This window comes from Dendrobates tinctorius, unplaced genomic scaffold (assembly GCF_039654945.1).
Source record: "Dendrobates tinctorius isolate UK_male_01 unplaced genomic scaffold, ASM3965494v1 ptg000158l, whole genome shotgun sequence".
NCBI classification, from domain to species: domain Eukaryota; kingdom Metazoa; phylum Chordata; class Amphibia; order Anura; family Dendrobatidae; genus Dendrobates; species Dendrobates tinctorius.
The window spans coordinates 34,577,283-34,603,535 of record NW_027361825.1 but is presented as its reverse complement, the minus strand read 5'-3'; the positions used below and the strand labels follow the sequence as shown (position 1 = coordinate 34,603,535).

At 46.0% G+C, this 26,253-nt stretch overlaps 2 protein-coding genes across 4 annotated transcripts in view; both read right to left on the bottom strand.

The window, feature by feature from the left end:
* The window catches only part of NUMBL (NUMB like endocytic adaptor protein), an 81,272-nt gene extending 67,447 nt beyond the window's left edge, over positions 1-13,825 (bottom strand). For both annotated transcript variants that reach the window (XM_073549265.1, XM_073549266.1), the window contains exon 1: positions 13,539-13,825. In XM_073549265.1, coding sequence (XP_073405366.1) covers positions 13,539-13,726 — 188 coding nt within the window. In that variant the 5' untranslated portion in view covers positions 13,727-13,825. The remainder of the gene's footprint in view (positions 1-13,538) is intronic.
* Positions 13,826-22,903: 9,078 nt separating this feature from the next.
* Positions 22,904-26,253, bottom strand: part of COQ8B (coenzyme Q8B) — a 72,128-nt gene continuing 68,778 nt past the window's right edge. For both annotated transcript variants that reach the window (XM_073549264.1, XM_073549263.1), the window contains exon 16: positions 22,904-25,197. In XM_073549264.1, the coding sequence (XP_073405365.1) occupies positions 24,892-25,197 (306 nt within the window). In that variant the 3' untranslated portion in view covers positions 22,904-24,891. The remainder of the gene's footprint in view (positions 25,198-26,253) is intronic.

Sequence of the window (26,253 nt, the reverse complement as noted above, 5' to 3'; positions counted from 1 at the left end):
GGGAATGATATATGGTTCTATAAATATTTTAAAATTGTGACGTGCATTTGTATTCAACCCCCCCCCCACCAAAGTCAATAATTGTAGGACCACCTTTCGCTGCAATTACTGCTGCAGCACAATGCTGGATACGTCACCACTTTATGATCGCTGGGGGTCGGCTCACTTACAGCTCTGACCCCCTTTATTGATTTTTGTCCCCCCCCACCCATGAGACACTTGCTGTGCCAGAAACTAATTAAAAGGAGCTGATGGCTGTTCCGAGCTCAGTCGGAGGACTGTCTGCAGCGCTGCTCGGAGGGGCAGTGTTACCGCGGCGCTGCAGGCCTTTTATTCTCAGGCTGTATAGGGGGTCCCAGATTTCGGCTCCCCCTCTAATCATAAAGTGATTGCATCTGAGTTTGGGGAATTCTACTTAACGTGAGCATCTAAGTCTTTGATCCCTATTGGGAGCCTACATACTAAAGCATTCCCCCCCCCCCCAACCAAGGGTTCCTTGAGTTAAAGTTTGAAACTTTGTGGAAGGTTTGGACCCAAAAAAAAAAGACGGTGTTCCAAAGCAGTCTTTCCTCACTCTTGTGGAGCTGCTTTCAGCCTCTGGATGTAAAGAACGTTTCCATTCACTGACAGCAAGCAGGCATCTCCAACAAGGTGCATTGAAAAGTTTGATAGCTCCTGGTACATGATGCATCGATTATGCTGAGAAATCTTTCGACATGGTGGTGCTGTCAGAGCTTGCGGAATGGATGCGGTAATAAAACTGCTTGCTCACAGGGAATTCAAGCTCTGCTGAGGGCAGAGTAAAGTACTGCAGTGCACAGGTGCCGGGAAAGGTCAGAGAGGTCCAGCGCCTGCGCACTGCAGTACTTTACTCTTCCCTCAGCAGGGCCTGAGCAGGAGCATAATGCCGGGGAGCCATGACGCATGCAGGACGGCATCGCAAGAAGACGGGAGCCACCAGACCCAGGCCTGTGACACCCCTCGTACTGGACGGCCCCCCAGGAGAGTATAATGAAACTTATTTTTCTTCTCTTGCAGGTTCGGATTGGAAGCTTATCTACAGAATTATAGAATGCTGTAGATAAGCCCTGAAAGCGCTGGCCGCATCTTATAGCGGCAAAACAGGCGACAGGTGCACTTTAAGGGTTTGTCTATGTTATGCATGTTCTTCATAATATATATTATATATATACATGCTTGAGAAAGGTTCACACCCATTGAACCGAAACGTTGCTGCATGGGCACATCGCCATATGGGCTATTAAAAAAAGCACTTTATTGAAAACCAACATGGTGTGCTGCTGCCTTTTTTGATGGACTATCAGGAGGTTTGGTGTGTACCTGGAGGGCCTGCACCCGAATCCTTTTTCTATTTTGTGCCGTTTTTTCAATTTTTTTCTCTCGCTCTCTCTCAATATATATACACACACATAATGAAATCGGCCATAGCGTTTACTTTTTTTTAAAAATTTCAACCTATGTTTGAGAAGTCGGTTTATTACGCCCGCCATCCGCGGTCACAGAACGGACCGGTCTCGGATCTCCTATCCTGGACTCACAGGCGTTTGGGGGGTCCGGACAATGTGGTCCATACTCCGCCAGCAAATTTCTAATGTGTAGTCTCGAACTACAGCTCCCAGGAGAGGCGTCAGGGCATGCTAGGTGTAGTTTTACAATAGCTAGGATTCTACAGGTTGGTGATCACACAAGATACAATACACAGGACCCCCTCTAGCACCGACAGACCCCCATCACATCTCCACGGTGTCTTTCTGCTCTAAAGAGGAAAAATCAATCAGCTTGGCAATGGCGATCATGAGCTCGTAGCCGACCTACAGGAGGATTTCTCCGGCACATAATGGGGATACGAGAGACGCCCACCCCAGAGGCGTAATGGATGGGTTGGCGAGGCCTTGTCCTCCAGCGGTGCAGACAGATGATGTAGGAAACACACGTGTCCTGTCTGGCTGAAATCTATCACACAAGCTGATCACGGACGCTACTGGCTCTCGTAGCGCGGCCATTCACACAATACACCGGGAGACGTGGGCAAGAGCTGTGCCAGGGCTGCCTGGCTGTGCGTGGTGCGGCACATAAGTGCAACCGGAGCGGACACCGACCGAAGGGGCCCTGTACAGTCAGGAACAGTGTATGGGCCCTGCAGTCCGATATCGCCTCATAATGCACAGTTCCTCCTGATCTGGAGATGGTAGTGGCCCCCTCACCACCAATGGTAGGTCTGTCCCTGACGCACCCCTATAATGTCACCAGCACCAACTGGCATGGGTCCTATAGGGCACCGACGGGTGAGGACTAGGCATTAGCAGTGTACCGCTCCACACGACATGGAGAGGTATGGAAGGACAGGTAAATCTAGTGGTGTGGTAATGTATATAGAGGGGGCATGGTGTTATGGAGAGGCAGGGCAGGTAACTGTAGTGGTATGGTAATGTATATAGAGGGGGCACGGTGTTATGGAGAGGCAGGGCAGGTAACTGTAGTGGTATGGTAATGTATATAGAGGGGGCATGGTGTTATGGAGAGGCAGGGCAGGTAACTGTAGTGGTATGGTAATGTATATAGAGGGGGCATGGTGTTATGGAGAGGCAGGGCAGGTAACTGTAGTGGTATGGTAATGTATATAGAGGGGGCATGGTGTTATGGAGTAGTATGGCAGGGCAGGTAACTGTAGTGGTGTGGTATTGTATATAGAGGGGGCATGGTGTTATGGAGAGGCATGGCAGGTAACTGTAGTGGTATGGTATTGTATATAGAGGGGGCACGGTGTTATGGAGAGGCAGGGCAGGTAACTGTAGTGGTAAGGTAATGTATATAGAGGGGGCATGGTGTTATGGAGAGGCAGGGCAGGTAACTGTAGTGGTATGGTAATGTATATAGAGGGGGCATGGTGTTATGGAGAGGCAGGGCAGGTAACTGTAGTGGTATGGTAATGTATATAGAGGGGGCATGGTGTTATGGAGTAGTATGGCAGGGCAGGTAACTGTAGTGGTGTGGTATTGTATATAGAGGGGGCATGGTGTTATGGAGAGGCATGGCAGGTAACTGTAGTGGTATGGTATTGTATATAGAGGGGGCACGGTGTTATGGAGTAGTATGGCAGGGCAGGTAACTGTAGTGGTGTGGTAATGTATATAGAGGGGGCACGGTGTTATGGAGAGGCAGGGCAGGTAACTGTAGTGGTGTGGTAATGTATATAGAGGGGGCATGGTGTTATGGAGAGGTATGGCAGGGCAGGTAACTGTAGTGGTATGGTATTGTATATAGAGGGGGCACGGTGTTATGGAGAGGTATGGCAGGGCAGGTAACTGTAGTGGTATGGTATTGTATATAGAGGGGGCATGGTGTTATGGAGAGGCAGGGCAGGTAACTGTAGTGGTATGGTAATGTATATAGAGGGGGCATGGTGTTATGGAGAGGCAGGGCAGGTAACTGTAGTGGTAAGGTAATGTATATAGAGGGGGCATGGTGTTATGGAGAGGCAGGGCAGGTAACTGTAGTGGTAAGGTAATGTATATAGAGGGGGCATGGTGTTATGGAGAGGCAGGGCAGGTAACTGTAGTGGTAAGGTATTGTATATAGAGGGGGCACGGTGTTATGGAGAGGCAGGGCAGGTAACTGTAGTGGTATGGTAATGTATATAGAGGGGGCACGGTGTTATGGAGAGGCAGGGCAGGTAACTGTAGTGGTATGGTAATGTATATAGAGGGGGCATGGTGTTATGGAGAGGCAGGGCAGGTAACTGTAGTGGTAAGGTAATGTATATAGAGGGGGCATGGTGTTATGGAGAGGCAGGGCAGGTAACTGTAGTGGTATGGTATTGTATATCGAGGGGGCACGGTGTTATGGAGAGGCAGGGCAGGTAACTATAGTGGTAAGGTAATGTATATAGAGGGGGCACGGTGTTATGGAGAGGCAGGGCAGGTAACTGTAGTGGTAAGGTAATGTATATAGAGGGGGCACGGTGTTATGGAGAGGCAGGGCAGGTAACTGTAGTGGTATGGTAATGTATATAGAGGGGGCACGGTGTTATGGAGAGGCAGGGCAGGTAACTGTAGTGGTATGGTAATGTATATAGAGGGGGCACGGTGTTATGGAGTAGTATGGCAGGGCAGGTAACTGTAGTGGTAAGGTAATGTATATAGAGGGGGCATGGTGTTATGGAGGGCAGGGCAGGTAACTGTAGTGGTAAGGTAATGTATATAGAGGGGGCATGGTGTTATGGAGAGGCAGGGCAGGTAACTGTAGTGGTAAGGTAATGTATATAGAGGGGGCACGGTGTTATGGAGAGGCAGGGCAGGTAACTGTAGTGGTAAGGTAATGTATATAGAGGGGGCATGGTGTTATGGAGAGGCAGGGCAGGTAACTGTAGTGGTAAGGTAATGTATATAGAGGGGGCACGGTGTTATGGAGTAGTATGGCAGGACAGGTAACTGTAGTGGTAAGGTAATGTATATAGAGGGGGCATGGTGTTATGGAGAGGCAGGGCAGGTAACTGTAGTGGTAAGGTAATGTATATAGAGGGGGCATGGTGTTATGGAGAGGCAGGGCAGGTAACTGTAGTGGTAAGGTAATGTATATAGAGGGGGCATGGTGTTATGGAGAGGCAGGGCAGGTAACTGTAGTGGTATGGTAATGTATATAGAGGGGGCACGGTGTTATGGAGAGGTATGGCAGGGCAGGTAACTGTAGTGGTATGGTAATGTATATAGAGGGGGCACGGTGTTATGGAGAGGCAGGGCAGGTAACTGTAGTGGTAAGGTAATGTATATAGAGGGGGCATGGTGTTATGGAGAGGCAGGGCAGGTAACTGTAGTGGTATGGTAATGTATATAGAGGGGGCACGGTGTTATGGAGAGGTATGGCAGGGCAGGTAACTGTAGTGGTATGGTAATGTATATAGAGGGGGCACGGTGTTATGGAGAGGCAGGGCAGGTAACTGTAGTGGTAAGGTAATGTATATAGAGGGGGCATGGTGTTATGGAGAGGCAGGGCAGGTAACTGTAGTGGTATGGTAATGTATATAGGGGGGGCATGGTGTTATGGAGAGGCAGGGCAGGTAACTGTAGTGGTATGGTAATGTATATAGAGGGGGCACGGTGTTATGGAGAGGCAGGGCAGGTAACTGTAGTGGTAAGGTAATGTATATAGAGGGGGCATGGTGTTATGGAGAGGCAGGGCAGGTAACTGTAGTGGTGTGGTAATGTATATAGAGGGGGCATGGTGTTATGGAGAGGCAGGGCAGGTAACTGTAGTGGTATGGTAATGTATATAGAGGGGGCACGGTGTTATGGAGAGGCAGGGCAGGTAACTGTAGTGGTAAGGTAATGTATATAGAGGGGGCACAGTGTTATGGAGAGGCAGGGCAGGTAACTGTAGTGGTATGGTAATGTATATAGGGGGGGCATGGTGTTATGGAGTGGTATGGCAGGGCAGGTAACTGTAGTGGTATGGTATTGTATATAGAGGGGGCACGGTGTTATGGAGAGGCATGGCAGGGCAGGTAACTGTAGTGGTGTGGTAATGTATATAGAGGGGGCATGGTGTTATGGAGAGGCAGGGCAGGTAACTGTAGTGGTAAGGTAATGTATATAGAGGGGGCATGGTGTTATGGAGAGGCAGGGCAGGTAACTGTAGTGGTAAGGTAATGTATATAGAGGGGGCACGGTGTTATGGAGAGGCAGGGCAGGTAACTGTAGTGGTAAGGTAATGTATATAGAGGGGGCATGGTGTTATGGAGAGGCAGGGCAGGTAACTGTAGTGGTAAGGTAATGTATATAGAGGGGGCATGGTGTTATGGAGAGGCAGGGCAGGTAACTGTAGTGGTATGGTAATGTATATAGAGGGGGCACGGTGTTATGGAGAGGTATGGCAGGGCAGGTAACTGTAGTGGTATGGTAATGTATATAGAGGGGGCACGGTGTTATGGAGAGGCAGGGCAGGTAACTGTAGTGGTAAGGTAATGTATATAGAGGGGGCATGGTGTTATGGAGAGGCAGGGCAGGTAACTGTAGTGGTATGGTAATGTATATAGAGGGGGCACGGTGTTATGGAGAGGCAGGGCAGGTAACTGTAGTGGTAAGGTAATGTATATAGAGGGGGCATGGTGTTATGGAGAGGCAGGGCAGGTAACTGTAGTGGTGTGGTAATGTATATAGAGGGGGCATGGTGTTATGGAGAGGCAGGGCAGGTAACTGTAGTGGTATGGTAATGTATATAGAGGGGGCACGGTGTTATGGAGAGGCAGGGCAGGTAACTGTAGTGGTAAGGTAATGTATATAGAGGGGGCACAGTGTTATGGAGAGGCAGGGCAGGTAACTGTAGTGGTATGGTAATGTATATAGGGGGGGCATGGTGTTATGGAGTGGTATGGCAGGGCAGGTAACTGTAGTGGTATGGTATTGTATATAGAGGGGGCACGGTGTTATGGAGAGGCATGGCAGGGCAGGTAACTGTAGTGGTGTGGTAATGTATATAGAGGGGGCATGGTGTTATGGAGAGGCAGGGCAGGTAACTGTAGTGGTATGGTAATGTATATAGAGGGGGCACGGTGTTATGGAGAGGCATGGCAGGGCAGGTAACTGTTGTGGTATGGTAATGTATTTAGAGGGGGCACGGTGTTATGGAGAGGTATGACAGGGCAGGTAACTGTAGTGGTGTGGTAATGTATATAGAGGGGGCACAGTGTTATGGAGAGGCAGGGCAGGTAACTGTAGTGGTATGGTAATGTATATAGAGGGGGCACGGTGTTATGGAGAGGCATGGCAGGGCAGGTAACTGTTGTGGTATGGTAATGTATTTAGAGGGGGCACGGTGTTATGGAGAGGTATGACAGGGCAGGTAACTGTAGTGGTAAGGTAATGTATATAGAGGGGGCACAGTGTTATGGAGAGGCAGGGCAGGTAACTGTAGTAGTATGGTAATGTATATAGAGGGGGCACAGTGTTATGGAGAGGTATGGCAGGGCAGGTAACTGTAGTGGTGTGGTAATGTATATAGAGGGGGCATGGTGTTATGGAGAGGCAGGGCAGGTAACTGTAGTGGTATGGTAATGTATATAGGGGGGGCATGGTGTTATGGAGTGGTATGGCAGGGCAGGTAACTGTAGTGGTATGGTATTGTATATAGAGGGGGCATGGTGTTATGGAGTGGTATGGCAGGGCAGGTAACTGTAGTGGTGTGGTAATGTATATAGAGGGGGCACAGTGTTATGGAGAGGTATGACAGGGCAGGTAACTGTAGTGGTATGGTAATGTATATAGAGGGGGCACGGTGTTATGGAGTAGTATGGCAGGGCAGGTAACTGTAGTGGTAAGGTAATGTATATAGAGGGGGCATGGTGTTATGGAGGGCAGGGCAGGTAACTGTAGTGGTAAGGTAATGTATATAGAGGGGGCATGGTGTTATGGAGAGGCAGGGCAGGTAACTGTAGTGGTAAGGTAATGTATATAGAGGGGGCACGGTGTTATGGAGAGGCAGGGCAGGTAACTGTAGTGGTAAGGTAATGTATATAGAGGGGGCATGGTGTTATGGAGAGGCAGGGCAGGTAACTGTAGTGGTAAGGTAATGTATATAGAGGGGGCACGGTGTTATGGAGTAGTATGGCAGGACAGGTAACTGTAGTGGTAAGGTAATGTATATAGAGGGGGCATGGTGTTATGGAGAGGCAGGGCAGGTAACTGTAGTGGTAAGGTAATGTATATAGAGGGGGCATGGTGTTATGGAGAGGCAGGGCAGGTAACTGTAGTGGTAAGGTAATGTATATAGAGGGGGCATGGTGTTATGGAGAGGCAGGGCAGGTAACTGTAGTGGTATGGTAATGTATATAGAGGGGGCACGGTGTTATGGAGAGGTATGGCAGGGCAGGTAACTGTAGTGGTATGGTAATGTATATAGAGGGGGCACGGTGTTATGGAGAGGCAGGGCAGGTAACTGTAGTGGTAAGGTAATGTATATAGAGGGGGCACGGTGTTATGGAGAGGCAGGGCAGGTAACTGTAGTGGTATGGTAATGTATATAGAGGGGGCACGGTGTTATGGAGAGGCAGGGCAGGTAACTGTAGTGGTAAGGTAATGTATATAAAGGGGGCATGGTGTTATGGAGAGGCAGGGCAGGTAACTGTAGTGGTGTGGTAATGTATATAGAGGGGGCATGGTGTTATGGAGAGGCAGGGCAGGTAACTGTAGTGGTATGGTAATGTATATAGAGGGGGCACGGTGTTATGGAGAGGCAGGGCAGGTAACTGTAGTGGTAAGGTAATGTATATAGAGGGGGCACAGTGTTATGGAGAGGCAGGGCAGGTAACTGTAGTGGTATGGTAATGTATATAGGGGGGGCATGGTGTTATGGAGTGGTATGGCAGGGCAGGTAACTGTAGTGGTATGGTATTGTATATAGAGGGGGCACGGTGTTATGGAGAGGCATGGCAGGGCAGGTAACTGTAGTGGTGTGGTAATGTATATAGAGGGGGCATGGTGTTATGGAGAGGCAGGGCAGGTAACTGTAGTGGTAAGGTAATGTATATAGAGGGGGCATGGTGTTATGGAGAGGCAGGGCAGGTAACTGTAGTGGTAAGGTAATGTATATAGAGGGGGCACGGTGTTATGGAGAGGCAGGGCAGGTAACTGTAGTGGTAAGGTAATGTATATAGAGGGGGCATGGTGTTATGGAGAGGCAGGGCAGGTAACTGTAGTGGTAAGGTAATGTATATAGAGGGGGCATGGTGTTATGGAGAGGCAGGGCAGGTAACTGTAGTGGTATGGTAATGTATATAGAGGGGGCACGGTGTTATGGAGAGGTATGGCAGGGCAGGTAACTGTAGTGGTATGGTAATGTATATAGAGGGGGCACGGTGTTATGGAGAGGCAGGGCAGGTAACTGTAGTGGTAAGGTAATGTATATAGAGGGGGCATGGTGTTATGGAGAGGCAGGGCAGGTAACTGTAGTGGTATGGTAATGTATATAGAGGGGGCACGGTGTTATGGAGAGGCAGGGCAGGTAACTGTAGTGGTAAGGTAATGTATATAGAGGGGGCATGGTGTTATGGAGAGGCAGGGCAGGTAACTGTAGTGGTGTGGTAATGTATATAGAGGGGGCATGGTGTTATGGAGAGGCAGGGCAGGTAACTGTAGTGGTATGGTAATGTATATAGAGGGGGCACGGTGTTATGGAGAGGCAGGGCAGGTAACTGTAGTGGTAAGGTAATGTATATAGAGGGGGCACAGTGTTATGGAGAGGCAGGGCAGGTAACTGTAGTGGTATGGTAATGTATATAGGGGGGGCATGGTGTTATGGAGTGGTATGGCAGGGCAGGTAACTGTAGTGGTATGGTATTGTATATAGAGGGGGCACGGTGTTATGGAGAGGCATGGCAGGGCAGGTAACTGTAGTGGTGTGGTAATGTATATAGAGGGGGCATGGTGTTATGGAGAGGCAGGGCAGGTAACTGTAGTGGTATGGTAATGTATATAGAGGGGGCACGGTGTTATGGAGAGGCATGGCAGGGCAGGTAACTGTTGTGGTATGGTAATGTATTTAGAGGGGGCACGGTGTTATGGAGAGGTATGACAGGGCAGGTAACTGTAGTGGTGTGGTAATGTATATAGAGGGGGCACAGTGTTATGGAGAGGCAGGGCAGGTAACTGTAGTGGTATGGTAATGTATATAGAGGGGGCACGGTGTTATGGAGAGGCATGGCAGGGCAGGTAACTGTTGTGGTATGGTAATGTATTTAGAGGGGGCACGGTGTTATGGAGAGGTATGACAGGGCAGGTAACTGTAGTGGTAAGGTAATGTATATAGAGGGGGCACAGTGTTATGGAGAGGCAGGGCAGGTAACTGTAGTAGTATGGTAATGTATATAGAGGGGGCACAGTGTTATGGAGAGGTATGGCAGGGCAGGTAACTGTAGTGGTGTGGTAATGTATATAGAGGGGGCATAGTGTTATGGAGAGGCAGGGCAGGTAACTGTAGTGGTATGGTAATGTATATAGGGGGGGCATGGTGTTATGGAGTGGTATGGCAGGGCAGGTAACTGTAGTGGTATGGTATTGTATATAGAGGGGGCATGGTGTTATGGAGTGGTATGGCAGGGCAGGTAACTGTAGTGGTGTGGTAATGTATATAGAGGGGGCACAGTGTTATGGAGAGGTATGACAGGGCAGGTAACTGTAGTGGTATGGTAATGTATATAGAGGGGGCACGGTGTTATGGAGAGGTATGGCAGGGCAGGTAACTGTAGTAGTATGGTAATGTATATAGAGGGGGCACAGTGTTATGGAGTAGTATGGCAGGTAACTGTAGTGGTATGGTAATGTATATAGAGGGGGCACAGTGTTATGGAGAGGCAGGGCAGGTAACTGTAGTGGTATGGTAATGTATATAGAGGGGGCACAGTGTTATGGAGTAGTATGGCAGGGAAGGTAACTGTAGTGGTATGGTAATGTATATAGAGGGGGCACGGTGTTATGGAGAGGTATGGCAGGGCAGGTAACTGTAGTAGTATGGTAATGTATATAGAGGGGGCACAGTGTTATGGAGTAGTATGGCAGGTAACTGTAGTGGTATGGTAATGTATATAGAGGGGGCACAGTGTTATGGAGAGGCAGGGCAGGTAACTGTAGTGGTATGGTAATGTATATAGAGGGGGCACAGTGTTATGGAGTAGTATGGCAGGGAAGGTAACTGTAGTGGTATGGTAATGTATATAGAGGGGGCACGGTGTTATGGAGAGGTATGGCAGGGCAGGTAACTGTAGTGGTATGGTAATGTATATAGAGGGGGCACGGTGTTATGGAGAGGCAGGGCAGGTAACTGTAGTGGTATGGTAATGTATATGGGGGGGCATGGTGTTATGGAGAGGTATGGCAGGGCAGGTAACTGTAGTGGTATGGTAATGTATATAGAGGGGGCACGGTGTTATGGAGAGGCATGGCAGGGCAGGTAACTGTAGTGGTATGGTAATGTATATAGAGGGGGCACGGTGTTATGGAGTAGTATGGCAGGGCAGGTAACTGTAGTGGTATGGTAATGTATATAGAGGGGGCACGGTGTTATGGAGAGGCAGGGCAGGTAACTGTTGTGGTATGGTAATGTATATAGAGGGTGCACAGTGTTATGGAGAGGTATGACAGGGCAGGTAACTGTAGTAGTATGGTAAAGTATATAGAGGGGGCACAGTGTTATGGAGAGGTATGGCAGGGCAGGTAACTGTAGTGGTATGGTAATGTATATAGGGGGGGCACGGTGTTATGGAGAGGCAGGGCAGGTAACTGTAGTGGTATGGTATTGTATATAGAGGGGGCACGGTGTTATGGAGAGGTAGGGCAGGTAACTGTAGTGGTATGGTAATGTATATAGGGGGGGCACGGTGTTATGGAGAGGCAGGGCAGGTAACTGTAGTGGTATGGTATTGTATATAGAGGGGGCACGGTGTTATGGAGAGGCATGGCAGGGCAGGTAACTGTAGTGGTATGGTAATGTATATAGAGGGGGCATGGTGTTATGGAGAGGCAGGGCAGGTAACTGTAGTGGTATGGTAATGTATATAGAGGGGGCATGGTGTTATGGAGAGGCAGGGCAGGTAACTGTTGTGGTATGGTAATGTATATAGAGGGGGCACGGTGTTATGGAGAGGTATGACAGGGCAGGTAAATGTAGTGGTGTGGTAATGTATATAGAGGGGGCACAGTGTTATGGAGAGGTATGACAGGGCAGGTAACTGTAGTAGTATGGTAATGTATATAGAGGGGGCACAGTGTTATGGAGTAGTATGGCAGGGAAGGTAACTGTAGTGGTATGGTAATGTATATAGAGGGGGCACGGTGTTATGGAGAGGCAGGGCAGGTAACTGTAGTAGTATGGTAATGTATATAGAGGGGGCATGGTGTTATGGAGAGGCATGGCAGGTAACTGTAGTAGTATGGTAATGTATATAGAGGGGGCACGGTGTTATGGAGAGGTATGGCAGGGCAGGTAACTGTAGTAGTATGGTAATGTATATAGAGGGGGCACAGTGTTATGGAGTAGTATGGCAGGGCAGGTAACTGTAGTGGTATGGTATTGTATATAGAGGGGGCATGGTGTTATGGAGAGGCAGGGCAGGTAACTGTAGTGGTATGGTAATGTATATAGAGGGGGCATGGTGTTATGGAGAGGTATGGCAGGGCAGGTAACTGTAGTGGTATGGTAATGTATATAGAGGGGGCACGGTGTTATGGAGTAGTATGGCAGGGCAGGTAACTGTAGTGGTATGGTAATGTATATAGAGGGGGCACAGTGTTATGGAGAGGCATGGCAGGTAACTGTAGTGGAACGGTAATGTATATAGAGGGGGCATGGTGTTATGGAGAGGCATGGCAGGTAACTGTAGTGGTATGGTAATGTATATAGAGGGGGCATGGTGTTATGGAGAGGTATGGCAGGGCAGGTAACTGTAGTGGTATGGTAATGTATATAGAGGGGGCATGGTGTTATGGAGTGGTATGGCAGGGCAAGTAACTGTAGTGGTATGGTAATGTATATAGAGGGGGCACAGTGTTATGGAGAGGCAGGGCAGGTAACTGTAGTGGTATGGTAATGTATATAGAGGGGGCACGGTGTTATGGAGAGGTATGGCAGGGCAGGTAACTGTAGTGGTATGGTAATGTATATAGAGGGGGCATGGTGTTATGGAGTGGTATGGCAGGGCAGGTAACTGTAGTGGTATGGTAATGTATATAGAGGGGGCACAGTGTTATGGAGAGGCAGGGCAGGTAACTGTAGTGGTATGGTAATGTATATAGAGGGGGCACGGTGTTATGGAGAGGTATGGCAGGGCAGGTAACTGTAGTGGTGTGGTAATGTATATAGAGGGGGCTCGGTGCAATGTCATTTCTATACATGCATAATATCTGTTGCAACACACGCAGGCGTGCAGCATCTCGGTTGGCACGACTGAGCCCTGGCACAGCGTTGCTCGTTGACTCGGCCAAAAATCCACAAAATCAATGAAATCCCAGAACCAAAGACAGTTTGGCAGCTGCGATGAATTATAAGAAGGAGCCCCCCGACCTTCCTGTCCTCCCCAGCACCCGCGTGGTTAATGCCTTGTCTCCTAAGGCCACACACATACTGTGTACAGTAGCCGCATGTATAACGGACACTCACATATGGCAAGTGTGCCAACTATGCCCCGGAACATCAGGGAGTGTGCGCCGAGTGCGTATACACAGATAACCCTATGTGCACGCACTGGAGACACTGCAGGGGTTACATTGACTCCGTAAAAAAAAATAAAAAATACAAAAAAAATAAAAAATAAAAATACATAAATTAAAAAAATAATAAACACCGCCACCTAAATGTATAATCTGCCACATCGTGCACTGAACACCTGCAACATATCAAAACGCACATAGCCCTCAGGTTCCCAGATGCAGAATTCAGCATCCGCCCACTCTGCCTTCCTGTAAATCCAGATGAAAAGCCCACCCTGCCTCATTGATTAGGGAGATCCCCCACTAATGCCACAGAGCACTCACCAGAGACAGCCCAGAGGTGACCAGTGCTCAGGATCAGCAGCAGAACAATCCCAGCTCACTGCTTCCCAAAGGATAATCCCAAATGCAGTGACTGAGACTCCGGCTTTGTTACCCATGAATCCACGCATGCTCCTTAGGAAGGATCCAATCACCATAACTCCGCCCAGCCCCCTGCTGATTGGCTGCATGCAGCTTCAGTATGCAGATTTGCCTGGTCTCCGGCCTCCTCCTCCTCCTCTGTGACAGGGTCTTGGATTCCATCCTTGTGTTACAAAGTATCTGGCATCTGACGAATTCTGCCCCCTAAATTTAGAATCCGGAGGAAGACGACAGGAAATTATGTCAATAGAAATAAATATTTGGTAGATTTTTAGATTATTGCTGAAGCAAAAAATAAACAAATAAAAAAAATATAAAAATATAATATCTAAAGAGAAGCATTTTTTTTAAAAAGGGAAATCAAATATTTTCAGTGTTTTTTTTCCCCACAAAGATCTTAAAGTCTTTTTTTTTTTTTGTACAATTTACCCCTTTAAGGGGATTGGAGTAAATAACGCTGAGGAGATCGATACCATTTTCCAATATATTCTTCGCACCTTTCAGGATTCACTGCATGTCCAGGTCATGTGACCGATGCACGGCTCGTTACGGTACACAATGTGCCGATAGGGCGATCAGTCCATGAAAGCAAGCAGAGATCTTGAAAACGGTGATAAGTTGACACAAACTAGAATGGAAAGTCGGATGACTTTTCATTGTACAACAAAAGTAATCTTTATTGGCGGGACCCAAAATATCCCTTTAAATGTCATGCAATCTATTCTTCTCTGTTATCAGCTTTTGTCAATGATCCACTCCCTACCTCATACGGCTACGAGCGCTAGGGGTTCATTTCATCCGGTTGTGAGGAGCGCCTATGGACGATACAATAAGTCGGTCGGCGATTCTCGCCCTTCTCTCAATGGTGGGGTGTGGGCCAATTAAAGGATTAAAGGGGTGAGCGACACATTTGATATGTGGACCTAATTCAGTAGCAATTGTGAAACTATAACTCCCAGCATGCTCTGAATAGCTGTTGGCGGAACGGACTCTTAACAAAAAGCGATCTAAGGTATACGGCTGCCTTAGGGTACAACTGAAATCAAGCAATAGCAAATATAATGGCTGCTGCAAGCCATAGAAGGTTTCTTCACGGCCCTAAATGGCTGATAACAGGGAGCAACAGATTGCAAAACGTATGTAATGAACCGATCTTAAAGTGACAGGCGCGCCTGAGCGCCTCAATCAAAGGCTCGCTGCCCTACAGAAAAGATGCCATAAAGGTGTTCTGCAGCTCCACCTGGTGGCCATGTTCTTAAAGTGCCCAAACTCCACCTAACCCTGCCGGATGTCATATAGTAACATTTTTACAGGTTTATGGTGAAACCGCGGCTCCATTGATAACTCAGTGCTTAGTGATCTGAGTTAAACCCCGAGACTAAAAATACTTTGACCAAAACTTTCAGGTTTCCATAAAATGACTGCACAATTGCGCAAAAATTGTGCAAACTTTTTTCTTTTTAAAGTTGCATTAATCGACCAAAAAAATGTCGAAACCCAAACGTCACCTCTAAAATGACAAACCTAAAAAGCAAACAAGAAAAAACAGGACAAATATATAAAATTTACTTAAAAAAAAAAAGGTCAAAAACTAGACAAAAAAAGGCACAAAACCAATAAAGAATCTGCTTTTTTGCGTTACGTTTTTTTTTTTTAAATTAAAAAGATAAGCTTATGTCAAAATGTGACAGCCCGTCCCTCAACCCCCAGATCAGCTGTAATCTGTAGGAGACCATGGCTGTAAATTAAGTTTACCTGCAGCGCCACCACAGGTGAAATGAAGTATTACACAATTCCAATTAAAATCAATGTTGTTAGCGGGATAACGCACTGATGTGTAAATGTGGGTTCCCTTTAGAATACTTGATTGCTTAGTATAATTCTCGACACATGATTAGCCCACTTTTCTCATGTGTGCGCCCCCCACCAGCGTTCGATCATGTGGGGAGTCATGTCTACAGTGAAGTTACACAAGGAAAGACGATCCTGTCAATGGCATCAAAATCTTCCAGAAATGGACGAGGAACGATCTAGACGTTTCCACATTAAAATGAGAAGAGGATCAGACACGAGACCGGAGCGGCTCCAGCACCAGACTGTAAAATGGAAATTATCCAACAGGACAAAATCCCTAATGCTTTCATTAAGAGCATTTAAAAAGAAAAAAATATTTTTAGGGGGAAAAAAAAAAAAAAAAAAAAAAATCAGAATTTTTTTTTTTACAACATTTTTGAGCAAAGATTTGTGGCCTCACAATTAAATCCTTTACTGTGTGAGTGCACCGCAATTCTTAATATTGGAAATTGTATTTAGTGTCAATACAGATGCATTAAGGATGTGACTGCAGTCTTGTGAATCCTCGGAGTGCGCCCTACACACTGTCAGGATTTTCCAGTACCAAGAGCGGGCGGTCATGTGATTACAAGTATTCGATTTGCATACATGCGGTCACATTCTAACTAGACGTGCCACGCTCAATGCAAGTGAATGGAGCTGGCCGGACGTCTAGAGGGAACGTGGCCGGAAGTATGCAAATCTCATAGCTGCAGTCACGTGGCTTACAATGCCGACACTGATGAATCCTGACAGTATGCCATACACGCACTGTGAGAATTCAGAAGCTTTCATTCCAAGCCAGGACAACCCCTTTAATGATGCAGCTTAGTGCCAACATGAACACATTCCCAGCGCTGCATGCGGCCCATCTACTGTCAAAGGTTTCGTAGACTGAACATCTGGACTGAAAAATAAAACTGGAGATGTTCCTTCCAATTAGACAGGATGTTGATGGGATGTTAATTACATCTTTAGCCGAGCTATGGGAATATGACGTCATACTGAAAGTGCGGCACAGTGTAATGTCTACCAGATCTCAACCGGACCCAGTCTCAAAAACATTGGTGGGGGGGGGGGGGTTGGGAATGGGAAGCGAGGTTTCGACGCACGTCATTTACTGGGTGAGGTTTGCACATTCCAGACAGACATGAAATCCATTCTACCTCTGATGTCCTTCCAATGTACCCATAAGACGCCCCCACACCGCTTCCTGGCAGCCTCAGAAGAGTTAAAGGATATTCCAGTATTCCAGACTCGGTACAAGGCAGCTGCCGGGAGCAAATTAAGGACAGGCTATGCTCTGGTCAGGGTGTGTTACATATGACTCACCTCGCTGGAGTCTGTGCACAAAGCTGGGGAGCGCACTCATCGATACAGACAAAACAAGAAAAAAAAACAAAACGGACAGAACCTATAAAAATGTTCATTGCCACCCAAATAGATAAATTCTCTAAAAAGGATTAGGAATAAAATATCTGCAACCAAAGGCCGCTCTATGCTGCAGTGGTATCGCAACGTAAAGCAGGTGACTGGAGGGGTCACATTGTAACCCGTAAGGTATCATGATAAAAACAAATCCCCAAAAGTCATAAACAGTTGGATTTTTTGGTGCCACTTGCTTGGTGCAGTCCCATCGCAATGTGATCCCAGTCACCTGTATTACAATGCAATGCAGCAGTGGCATAGAGCGATCTTTGGATGGCCGAGCAGTGTCCTGGACAAAGTCACAGTGTAGCTCCAGGCTAAAGTTGGCCTTACACTTTAGATCAGTGGTTCCCAAACTCCTGTCCTCGCGGACCCCAACAGGTCATGTTTTCAGGATTTCCATAGTGTTACACATGTGAGAGAATTCCTGATGCCTTGATGATAGTTCCATCACCTGTGAAATACTATGGAAATCCTGAAAACATGACATGTTGGGGTCCGCCGAGGACTGGAGTTTGGGAACTACTGCTTTAAATAAAGGTCAGCTGTTCATGTGGCCAAACATACACATTAGATAAATACATGCTCATTTGGGCTGAGTGTGCATGTGTTCACAATAAGGAGAAAGTGCCTACAGGGGAAAAAAAAACAAGAAAAAAAAACAAAAACTTAGGATGAAGAGCTGTGGTTGTACTATTGACACTTTCTGGTAAGAGAAAAAGGAATAATATCAGGGATGCTGAGGTAAGAAGTACCTCAGCATCCCTGATATCTCCAGTATAAGATCAGATAGACAGGGTGGATAGCAGGGTAAGCAGCCTCTTCTTACCTCAGCACTCCTGGTATCTCCAGTATTAGATCAGATAGATATGGTAGATAGCAGGGTAAACAGCCTCTTCTTACCTCAGCACCCCTGATATATCCAGTATTAGATCAGATAGACAGGGTGGATAGCAGGGTGAGCAGCCTCTTACCTTATCACCCTGGTGTCTCCAGCATTATATCAGATAGGGTGGACAGCAGTGTGAGCAGCCTCTTCTTACCCCAGCACCACTGATATCTGCAGTATTAGATCAGATAGACATAATGGTCAGCAGTATGAGCAGCCTCTTCTTACCTCAGCACCCCCAGTATCTCCAGTACTAGATCAGATAGACAGGGTGGATAGCAGGGTGAGCAGCCTCTTCTTACCCCAGCACCAGATATCGGCAGTATTAGATCAGATAGACATAATGGTCAGCAGTGTGAGCAGCCTCTTCTTACCTCAGCACCCCCAGTATTAGATCAGATAGACAGGGTGGATAGCAGGGTAAGCAGCCTCTTCTTACCTCATCACCCTGGTATCACCAGCATTAGATCAGATAGGCTGGACAGTAGTGTGAGCAGCCTCTTTTTTACCTCAGCACCCCCAGTATTACATCAGATAGACAGGGTGGATAGCAGGGTAAGCAGCCTCTTCTTACCTCAGCACTCCTGGTATCTCCAGTATTAGATCAGATAGACATGGTGGACAGCAGTATGAGTGGCCTCTACTTACCTCAGCACCCCTGGTATCTCAAGTGTTAGATAGAGATATACAGGGTGGACAGCAGTGTAAGCATCCTCTTCCTACCTCAGTACTCCTGGTAGGTCCAGTATTAGATCAGATAGCTAGGTAGAACAGCAGTGTGTGTCCTCTTCTTATGATCTGCAGTACCAGCAGTGGGGAGATAAATGGCGCTGTCTGAAAAAGCAGTGAAGGTGCAGTGGCTGATCCATAGGACAGGATTCCCAACAATCACTGACTAAAATAGATAGTAAGGCCAGTTTCACACAATTGCGGACTACCATAATGATTTTCTTCCAGTTCAGTAGTTGGGCCAGGATTTGCTATGTTACACTTTCTTTAATCTGGGCTTAGTCTGGAAGTAAAAGTGTCCCTGGACAGTTGGTTATTATGGTACAATAATGCCTATGGACATCTTGGGAAAAGAAAGTGGAATGCAGAGAGGCCAGAGGTGATAAGATGGTGGTGGAGGAGGCGGTGATACAAGACTGGCTGTGGAGAGTTGTAGCATGATCAGTAAATGAGCACAGATTCTTCTCAGTGAGTCAACACTGACCCTGTACTCCCCTTTGCTCAGTCAGTTCTTTTTCTTTCTTACAGTTAAATAGGTTTTCAAACCTTTTCATAAAGTTAGCTTCTGGGAATCCGGTTACAGTAAATCCATTGTGCCTTGGTCACTGACCCTCGCCAAGTGAACTTCACTACCCTGCAGGGTTTTGTGCGCAGCATTAAATCCTGCCAGAGAGCGAGGCGTCTGAGAACCTCCATCACTCTCCTCTACTGCTGTGAGATGTACACAAAGAAGGCCTCAAAGACTCGGCCAGACTTGGATTAATTTACTGCAAAAATCTAAAAAAAAATAAATGAAGGTATAGGAGTTCAGAAATTCACAATTATTTTAGGGTTGAGGGACCAAAAGAAATCCTAGAAACTATGGGAAAATATTATGGAACCAAAAAGGCAGTAACCAGGCATGAATCCAGAGAGCTGACAAGGGTGGACCAACTCGGCAGAACTGTAAGGGTGTGTTCACATTGATGTTTTAGTGGAAATTCTCCAAAATTTTCCTCAGAAAATCAAATTTCAGCTCCAAAAACACGTCAAGAAGTCTCGGTGTGAACACGCTCTTAGGGTATGTGCTCACAGAGCTTTTTGAGACAAAAATGATTATTTTTCTAGTGGAATCCCCTTCCGGAAACGCTCCTACTTTGGGGAGTTTTTCCATTTCCTGAAGCAGGTTTGAAGAGGAGTTTTTTTTTGTTTTTTTTTAAAGTGTTTTAGGAGAAGTTTTATTTCGCCTTGAAGAGGTTTTTTTGTAGCCTTCTAATTGGACAATGCCTAGTTTGGAACGGATTCCATCAGGAGATGCTTCAAAGATGTTACATGCACTTTTTTTTCCCCCATCAAGCATTTTTCAAAACCTGAAAAAGACAACTTCAAAGTGGGTTTACAATAAGTGAATAGAAAGAACATTTTTTTGCTTTTTTAAAACGACTTTAAGGTGTTTTGTTTAATGGACCAGCTTGAAAAACCCCCTTAAAAACCAGGCTAAAGCATACAAGGAAGCAGACCATTTCTGCTGGGGCTTGACCGCCACTTCTGTGACATGATGGTCCAACATGTCTGGTAACGTAAAATTCCAAATTTACGGGATTTACATTACAAAACTTCCATCCTTCCTCGCAAATCATATAATGACGTCTATAAATGGTGACTCTCTAAGATCACGTCTTCTCATATTTTTTCCCTGGTCATAATACAAGGCTTGTAAATGGTTGGACATTGACTTATAGGGTAGATACCTCCAAGGCAGTACTTGAAAACAAGTTTCTTTTCATGTGCAAGAGCTAAATTTCCATACTTCTCTCCCATGGAACTTTGAATACAAGATTCCACATTCAGCAGGTTTCTATAATGCGATCAGTATTTTCTGCCGCCGTTCACTGACAAATGTCTATGGTTAATTACAGTGGTTGCAAAAGTATTCACCTCCTTGGCAATTTTCGTGTTTTGCTACCTCACTACCTGGAATTTCACTTTTTTTTTTTTTTTTTTTTTTTTTTTGTTGGTTTGCATCAGTTCATGTAAAGAACACGCCTACAGCTCTGACCATTTGGTTTTCTTTTATTGTGAAGCAAGCAACACATAGGACAAAATAATTGAAAACTTCACGGTACATAACTATTTACCCCTCTAAAGTCAGTACTTTGTAGAGCCTCCTTTTATGGCTACAACAGCATCAAATTGCTTTGGATAAGTCTATGAGCTTTCCACTGGGATTTTTTCTCATTCCTCAAGGTAAAACTGCTCCAGCTCCTTCAAGTTAGGTGGTTTCCTCTGGTGAACAGCATTCAAGTCTACCAAAGATTCTCAATTGGATTAAGGTCTGGGCTGTGACTAGGCCACTCCTAAAAATTTACACGTTTCCCCTTAAACCACTCGAGTGATGCTTTGGGTTATTGTCTTGTTGGGAAGTGAACCTCCATCCCAGCATCAAATCACTTATAGACTGAAACAGGTTTTGCTCAAGAACATCTCTGTATTTCGCACCTTCCCCACGACTAGGGCCATTTTCACTGTTGCCAAAAAACATCCCCACATCATGATGCTGCCACCACTATGTTTCACTGTGGGGATGGTGTTCTGTTGTGATAAGCTGTGTTGTTCTGGCACCAGAGATAACTTTTACCTTGGTGACCAAAAAGTTTAATTTTGTTCTCATCTGACCTCAGCACCTTCCTCCATACGTTTGGGGAGTCTCCACATCTTTTGGCAAACTCAAAATGAGCCTTACAATTTTTGTGTGTAAGTAATGGCTTTTTTCTGCCCACTTTTCCATAAAGGCCACCTCTATGGAGTGTACAGCTTAGGCCGGGATCACACTTGCGAGTGTAAAGTGAGAAACTCGCATGAGTCTCTCGCATCAATACCCGGCAGTCACCGGCACTCGGACCGGAACGTTCAGCTGCATAGAATTACATGCAGCCGCACACTCCGGTTCCGGTTGCCGGGTATTGAAGCGAGTTGTCTCACATTGCCCTCACAACTGTGACCCCGGCCTTACTGTGGTCATATGGACAGATGCTCCAGTCTCTGCATGGGAACTGTGCAGCTCCTTCAGGGTTACCTTTGGTCTCTATGCTGCCTCTCTGATTAATGCCCTCCTTGCCTGGGCTGAGAGTTTTGATGGATACACTCTCTTGGCAGGTTTGTTGTGGTGCCATGTTCTTTCCATTTGATGATAATGGATTTGATGGTGCTCCAGGGATCATCACAGATTGGGATATTTGTTTTTAACCCAACCCTGACTTGTTCTTCTCACCAACTTTGTCTGGGACTTGTTTGAAGATCTCATTGGTCTTCATGGTGGTGTTAGTGGTGCCTCTTTCTTAATGGTGTTGTAGCCTCTGTCGCCTTTCAGAAAAGGTAAAGTGTACATACTGCCTGAAGTGTGACACTTGTATTGCACACAGGGGGATGTCCTGTCATCATGCATGGGACTTATGAAGGGAATTTTTAGGGACTTCTTAGCAAAAGCGGTGAATACGTATGCACATGACAATTTTTTGTTATTTGATCCCATAAATTTAATTTAGGTCTACATTATTCTTCATTAACTTAGACTATTAATATATTTAAACACTTTGGGGGACGGGGGTGAATCTGTAACTGTAACATTCATCTCGCTGCATGACCACTGCAGCTACATTAGTGTGCCTTTTGACAAATACTTCCTTGCGGTCAACTTGACTCTACTGTTCCAAAGTGCAGTCTGCACCAACAGCTCTGCTACAACCTGGTACCTGACTGCTGTCTCAGATCTGGTGTTCAGAAAACGAATGTGCACATCCAGCTTTTCTACTACAGAGTTGGTGGCTGCCTGCCAACTTGGATCCTATGTTCTCTGATGCTATGTACACACTTGGCTCTGCACGAAGGTACCCGTTCATTTACACAAACCTACAGTTCCAAGCGGCATTTTTGCATATCCAGCTCTACTGATCCCTGATGTTCCCTATGCCGTCCAGCATTTTCAGCTCTCCTGCCCCACGTATTATGCTGCCTATTCATCTCCACTGCATCAATGGCTCCAGTCGGTGCTGAAATTAGCCTACCGCTTAAAGGGGTTGTCTAGAATGACAAGTCTGCAGTCACTTGTGAATCCTCCCAGCGCTCGCACTGTGCCCTGCAAGGATTCACCGCCATCTGCACTGAAAATGGTGGTCAAGTATACGAAATTTAAACCCATCTAGTGGGCACAGCCTTGCTCAGACCGGACAGCCCCTTTAATGAATTTCTTTCCAGTTGAGCACACAAAAAGCCACCTAAGAGGAGCATGTACTGTATGTAGTTTTGCATAGTGAGGATTATGCAAAAAAAAAAAAAAACAAAAAAAAAAAAAAAACAACACAGTACACTCATGTCACAGCCTCATTACAAAGAGGACCAGAAGATGGTGATGTGTATAAATTATTTAATAAATGGACAGCATGGTTTTCTTCTTGGGGGCAGCACACCATTATAGTTCCACGTCAAGTAGATGATCCGCAGTCGCACCGACCACAAATAGAACAAAATCCAACCAATAAAATGGAAGTAAAATCGATCAGAGCAGCATCTGTAATAATAGCTGGAGGCACCGAGCACAGGTGAAAACGCTTGGAAATAAAAATGATATGACTTCGACCGATCCACTGAAAAGAGACTGCGCTGCAATACCAAACACAGCCTGTAGACATAAGGGGCGCTGTTCCTATTAAACCAAAAACTATCAAAGGTGTGGGGGGGGGGGTAAGTTCTGAAGTCATCACAATAGATCAGGCAGTGCAGGAAATGATGGAAGGAAAAAAAAACAGTTCAGCCAAGACATTTTTGACTCTGGTCCGTCTTGTATACAGGTTTTCTGCCTGTATACATTTCTATGGACGCATTCAGGTGAGAGGAGGGTGGTCACTTTAGTTTTTTCTTTGCATATTTTTGGGCTAAAATATATTTTTTAATTAAACCCAATTGCAAAAATTATAGTCAGCCCAAAATATATACATTTATGTAAAAAAAAAAAATGCTCACGAACTAAATATGTTGAGTTCTGATAACTGTAGAATATATTTGTGTATTGCACGACATTCCCTCTTCTATAAAAGCAGCCAGGGATTAGTGGTCCTTTGAAGGCAACTAGAAGCCTGCACAATGCCAAATAAGGGTGGGCTTGTCAGCAGCAGAAGCAAGTGACGTGGGTGATGAGAGGTCTGCAAGACGCTCGTTTGGCATAAATCTCTTCCTGGGAGGCGCACTCTGCCAGCCATTTACTTCTTTAATCTTCCTTGTATATTCTGGCTGAAGAAATATAAGCTGTGATCTGGTTTTCTGGAGACGTGTCAGCGCCTGGAACCTGGGTGACCTATTTTATATTGTTCCCGAGGTCTTTCTGTCAACGGGGAAAAATTTCACAGGGAATCCTATCTTTCCGAACAACAAGGCAGCTTCAAAAGGGGGACACTGAATAGCGGATTAAGCGATTAATTAAAACATCCCAAAGACAAGTCGGTGAAAGTCAACCCACAATTTGGAGTTTTCAGAAAGAAAGAAGCAGAAGACATAAGAGTAAAAAAGAAAAACAACAACCAAAAAAATAATTAAATAAAAGGAATAAAAGAAAATATTTGGACTGGAGGCTGAAGCTTTCCGGCATGGCTGAGACACAGATCAGCGTATGATGAAGGTTGAAGCTTTCCGGTACGGCTGAGACACGGATGATCGTCTGGTTGATTTCACACTATAGTTTGTGTACGCAGCGTATGGCTGCGTACTTTCCTTAAGATCCGCATGCGCCTTGCGTACCTATATTTAACATTAGGTACGCAAGGACATGCATTGTATGTGGATGCGTCCCTGTGTGTCGTCTTGACGTGTCCACCGAACGCACGGGGACGCAACATGATACGTTCGGCGGGCACGTCAAAAAGACGCACGGGGACGCATCAGCATACAACGCATGTCCCTGTGTACCCAATAGTAAATATAGGTACGCAAGGCGCATGCGGATCTTAAGAAAAGAAGTATGCAGCCATATGCTGCGTACACAAATGCTAGTGTGAAACCAGCCTTATTGAGTCACTCCCTAAGAAGGTTGGACCCTGGAAAAGGACGGGACCCCTTTTAATAGATGAATTCCACTTTGCACCAACAGTAGCAGAAAGGAACAAACTTGGTACCAGAGGCCCAACGTTCTGGAAGCGGATTGTTAGTTATAAACCAGCGGGGATCATAACCATAAACACACGGCCCGGTCGTATCGTAGAACTGTATGGAGAATTCTTTGGGTAACAAAACCACAAAAACTTTTAAAACAAAAAAAAACACTTACAAAAAGAAAAAAAAAACCCAACAACTAAAAATAATGAAATTAGCCATGTAGTTCGCTTCAAATAAAAATGATGGAGTTGGTTATTGAGTGGCTGGCTGGCGCTGCTCTTGTCCTCGTTGTGCCCAGTAATGACTGTATGTACTGTCAAAGAGCTCTTTACACGGGATGGTTGCCTTAAGCTTGGCACAGATGAGGAAACAGCCGGCCATTTTCCGATGCAGGGAATAGGTCTCTTCGGGCGGAGGGGTGAGTCTGTGTTTTAGCATGACCGGGATTAGGTCGTGGATTCTTTTGGTTGTGTTTTGGGTACCAAAATTGAATGGCTCCTCCGAGGCGAATGCCTCCCCTAGAATCATCACAGCGTCTACGTGAGCTTCTTCGAACACCTGAAAACAGGAAATTTAAAAGAATAATTAAATACAACCCTTCAAAAACAGTTCCCTGTAATAGGATAACACATACAAAATTAGTCATGTGCCCACTTAAAACAATAAAAAAGGAACTGCAGCAGCGTGCCACGAGTCATATGTTCTCATCCATGGATTAATGTTCTTAAAAGGGGTATCCTCAAGTTTGGAAGTTATCCCCTAGTCATAATATAGGGGATAACTTCCTGATCGCTAAGGGGAATCACACCCAACAATGCAAAAGAGCTGAATGCTGCTATCAAAGCAACCTGGGCTTCCATAACACCTCAGCAGTGCCACAGGCTGATCGCCTCCATGCCATGCCTCATTGATGCAATAATTGATGCCAAAGGAGCCTCAACCAAGTATTGAGTGCATTTACTGAACATACATTTCAGTAGGCCAACATTTCGGATTTTAAATTCATTTTTTCAAGCTGGCGTTATAAAGTATTCTAATTTACTGAGATAATGACTTTTGGGTTTTCATTGGCTGTAAGCCATAATCATCTACATTAACAGAAATAAACACCTGAAATAGATCACTCTGATTGTAATGACTCTATAGAATGAGTTTCACTTTTTGTATTGAAGCACTGAAATAAATTAACTTTTTGATGATATTCTAATATAGAGAGAAGCACTTGTATTTACTTAAAAAAACAAAAAAATAGAAACCACAACCCCACTTTACTTATTTCCACTTTCCTTTTACTCTTTTACAAATTTTATCTTTCCTCCCTGAGACTTTACGTGCTTCCTTCCCTCTCCAGGCTGTGGAGGAGAACTGTGCACAACTTCTAAGGCTGGTTTCACATTCGCGCTTTTTAAGCGCACGCACGGCCGGGGGTAGCTCCGCCCCCGAGCCGGCTCTCTGCCCGGCGTGCCCGCCCCTTCCTTGTAGCGCGGCCTCCTAGCGCACAGCGGCGCCTGCGATCGGCGCACCCTATCTTTAGCATAGGGTGCGCAGATCGTGCGCAGGCCGTGCGCTAGTTGCGCTTTGACCTGCGCTGCGCACTTTTGACGGTGCGCCGTG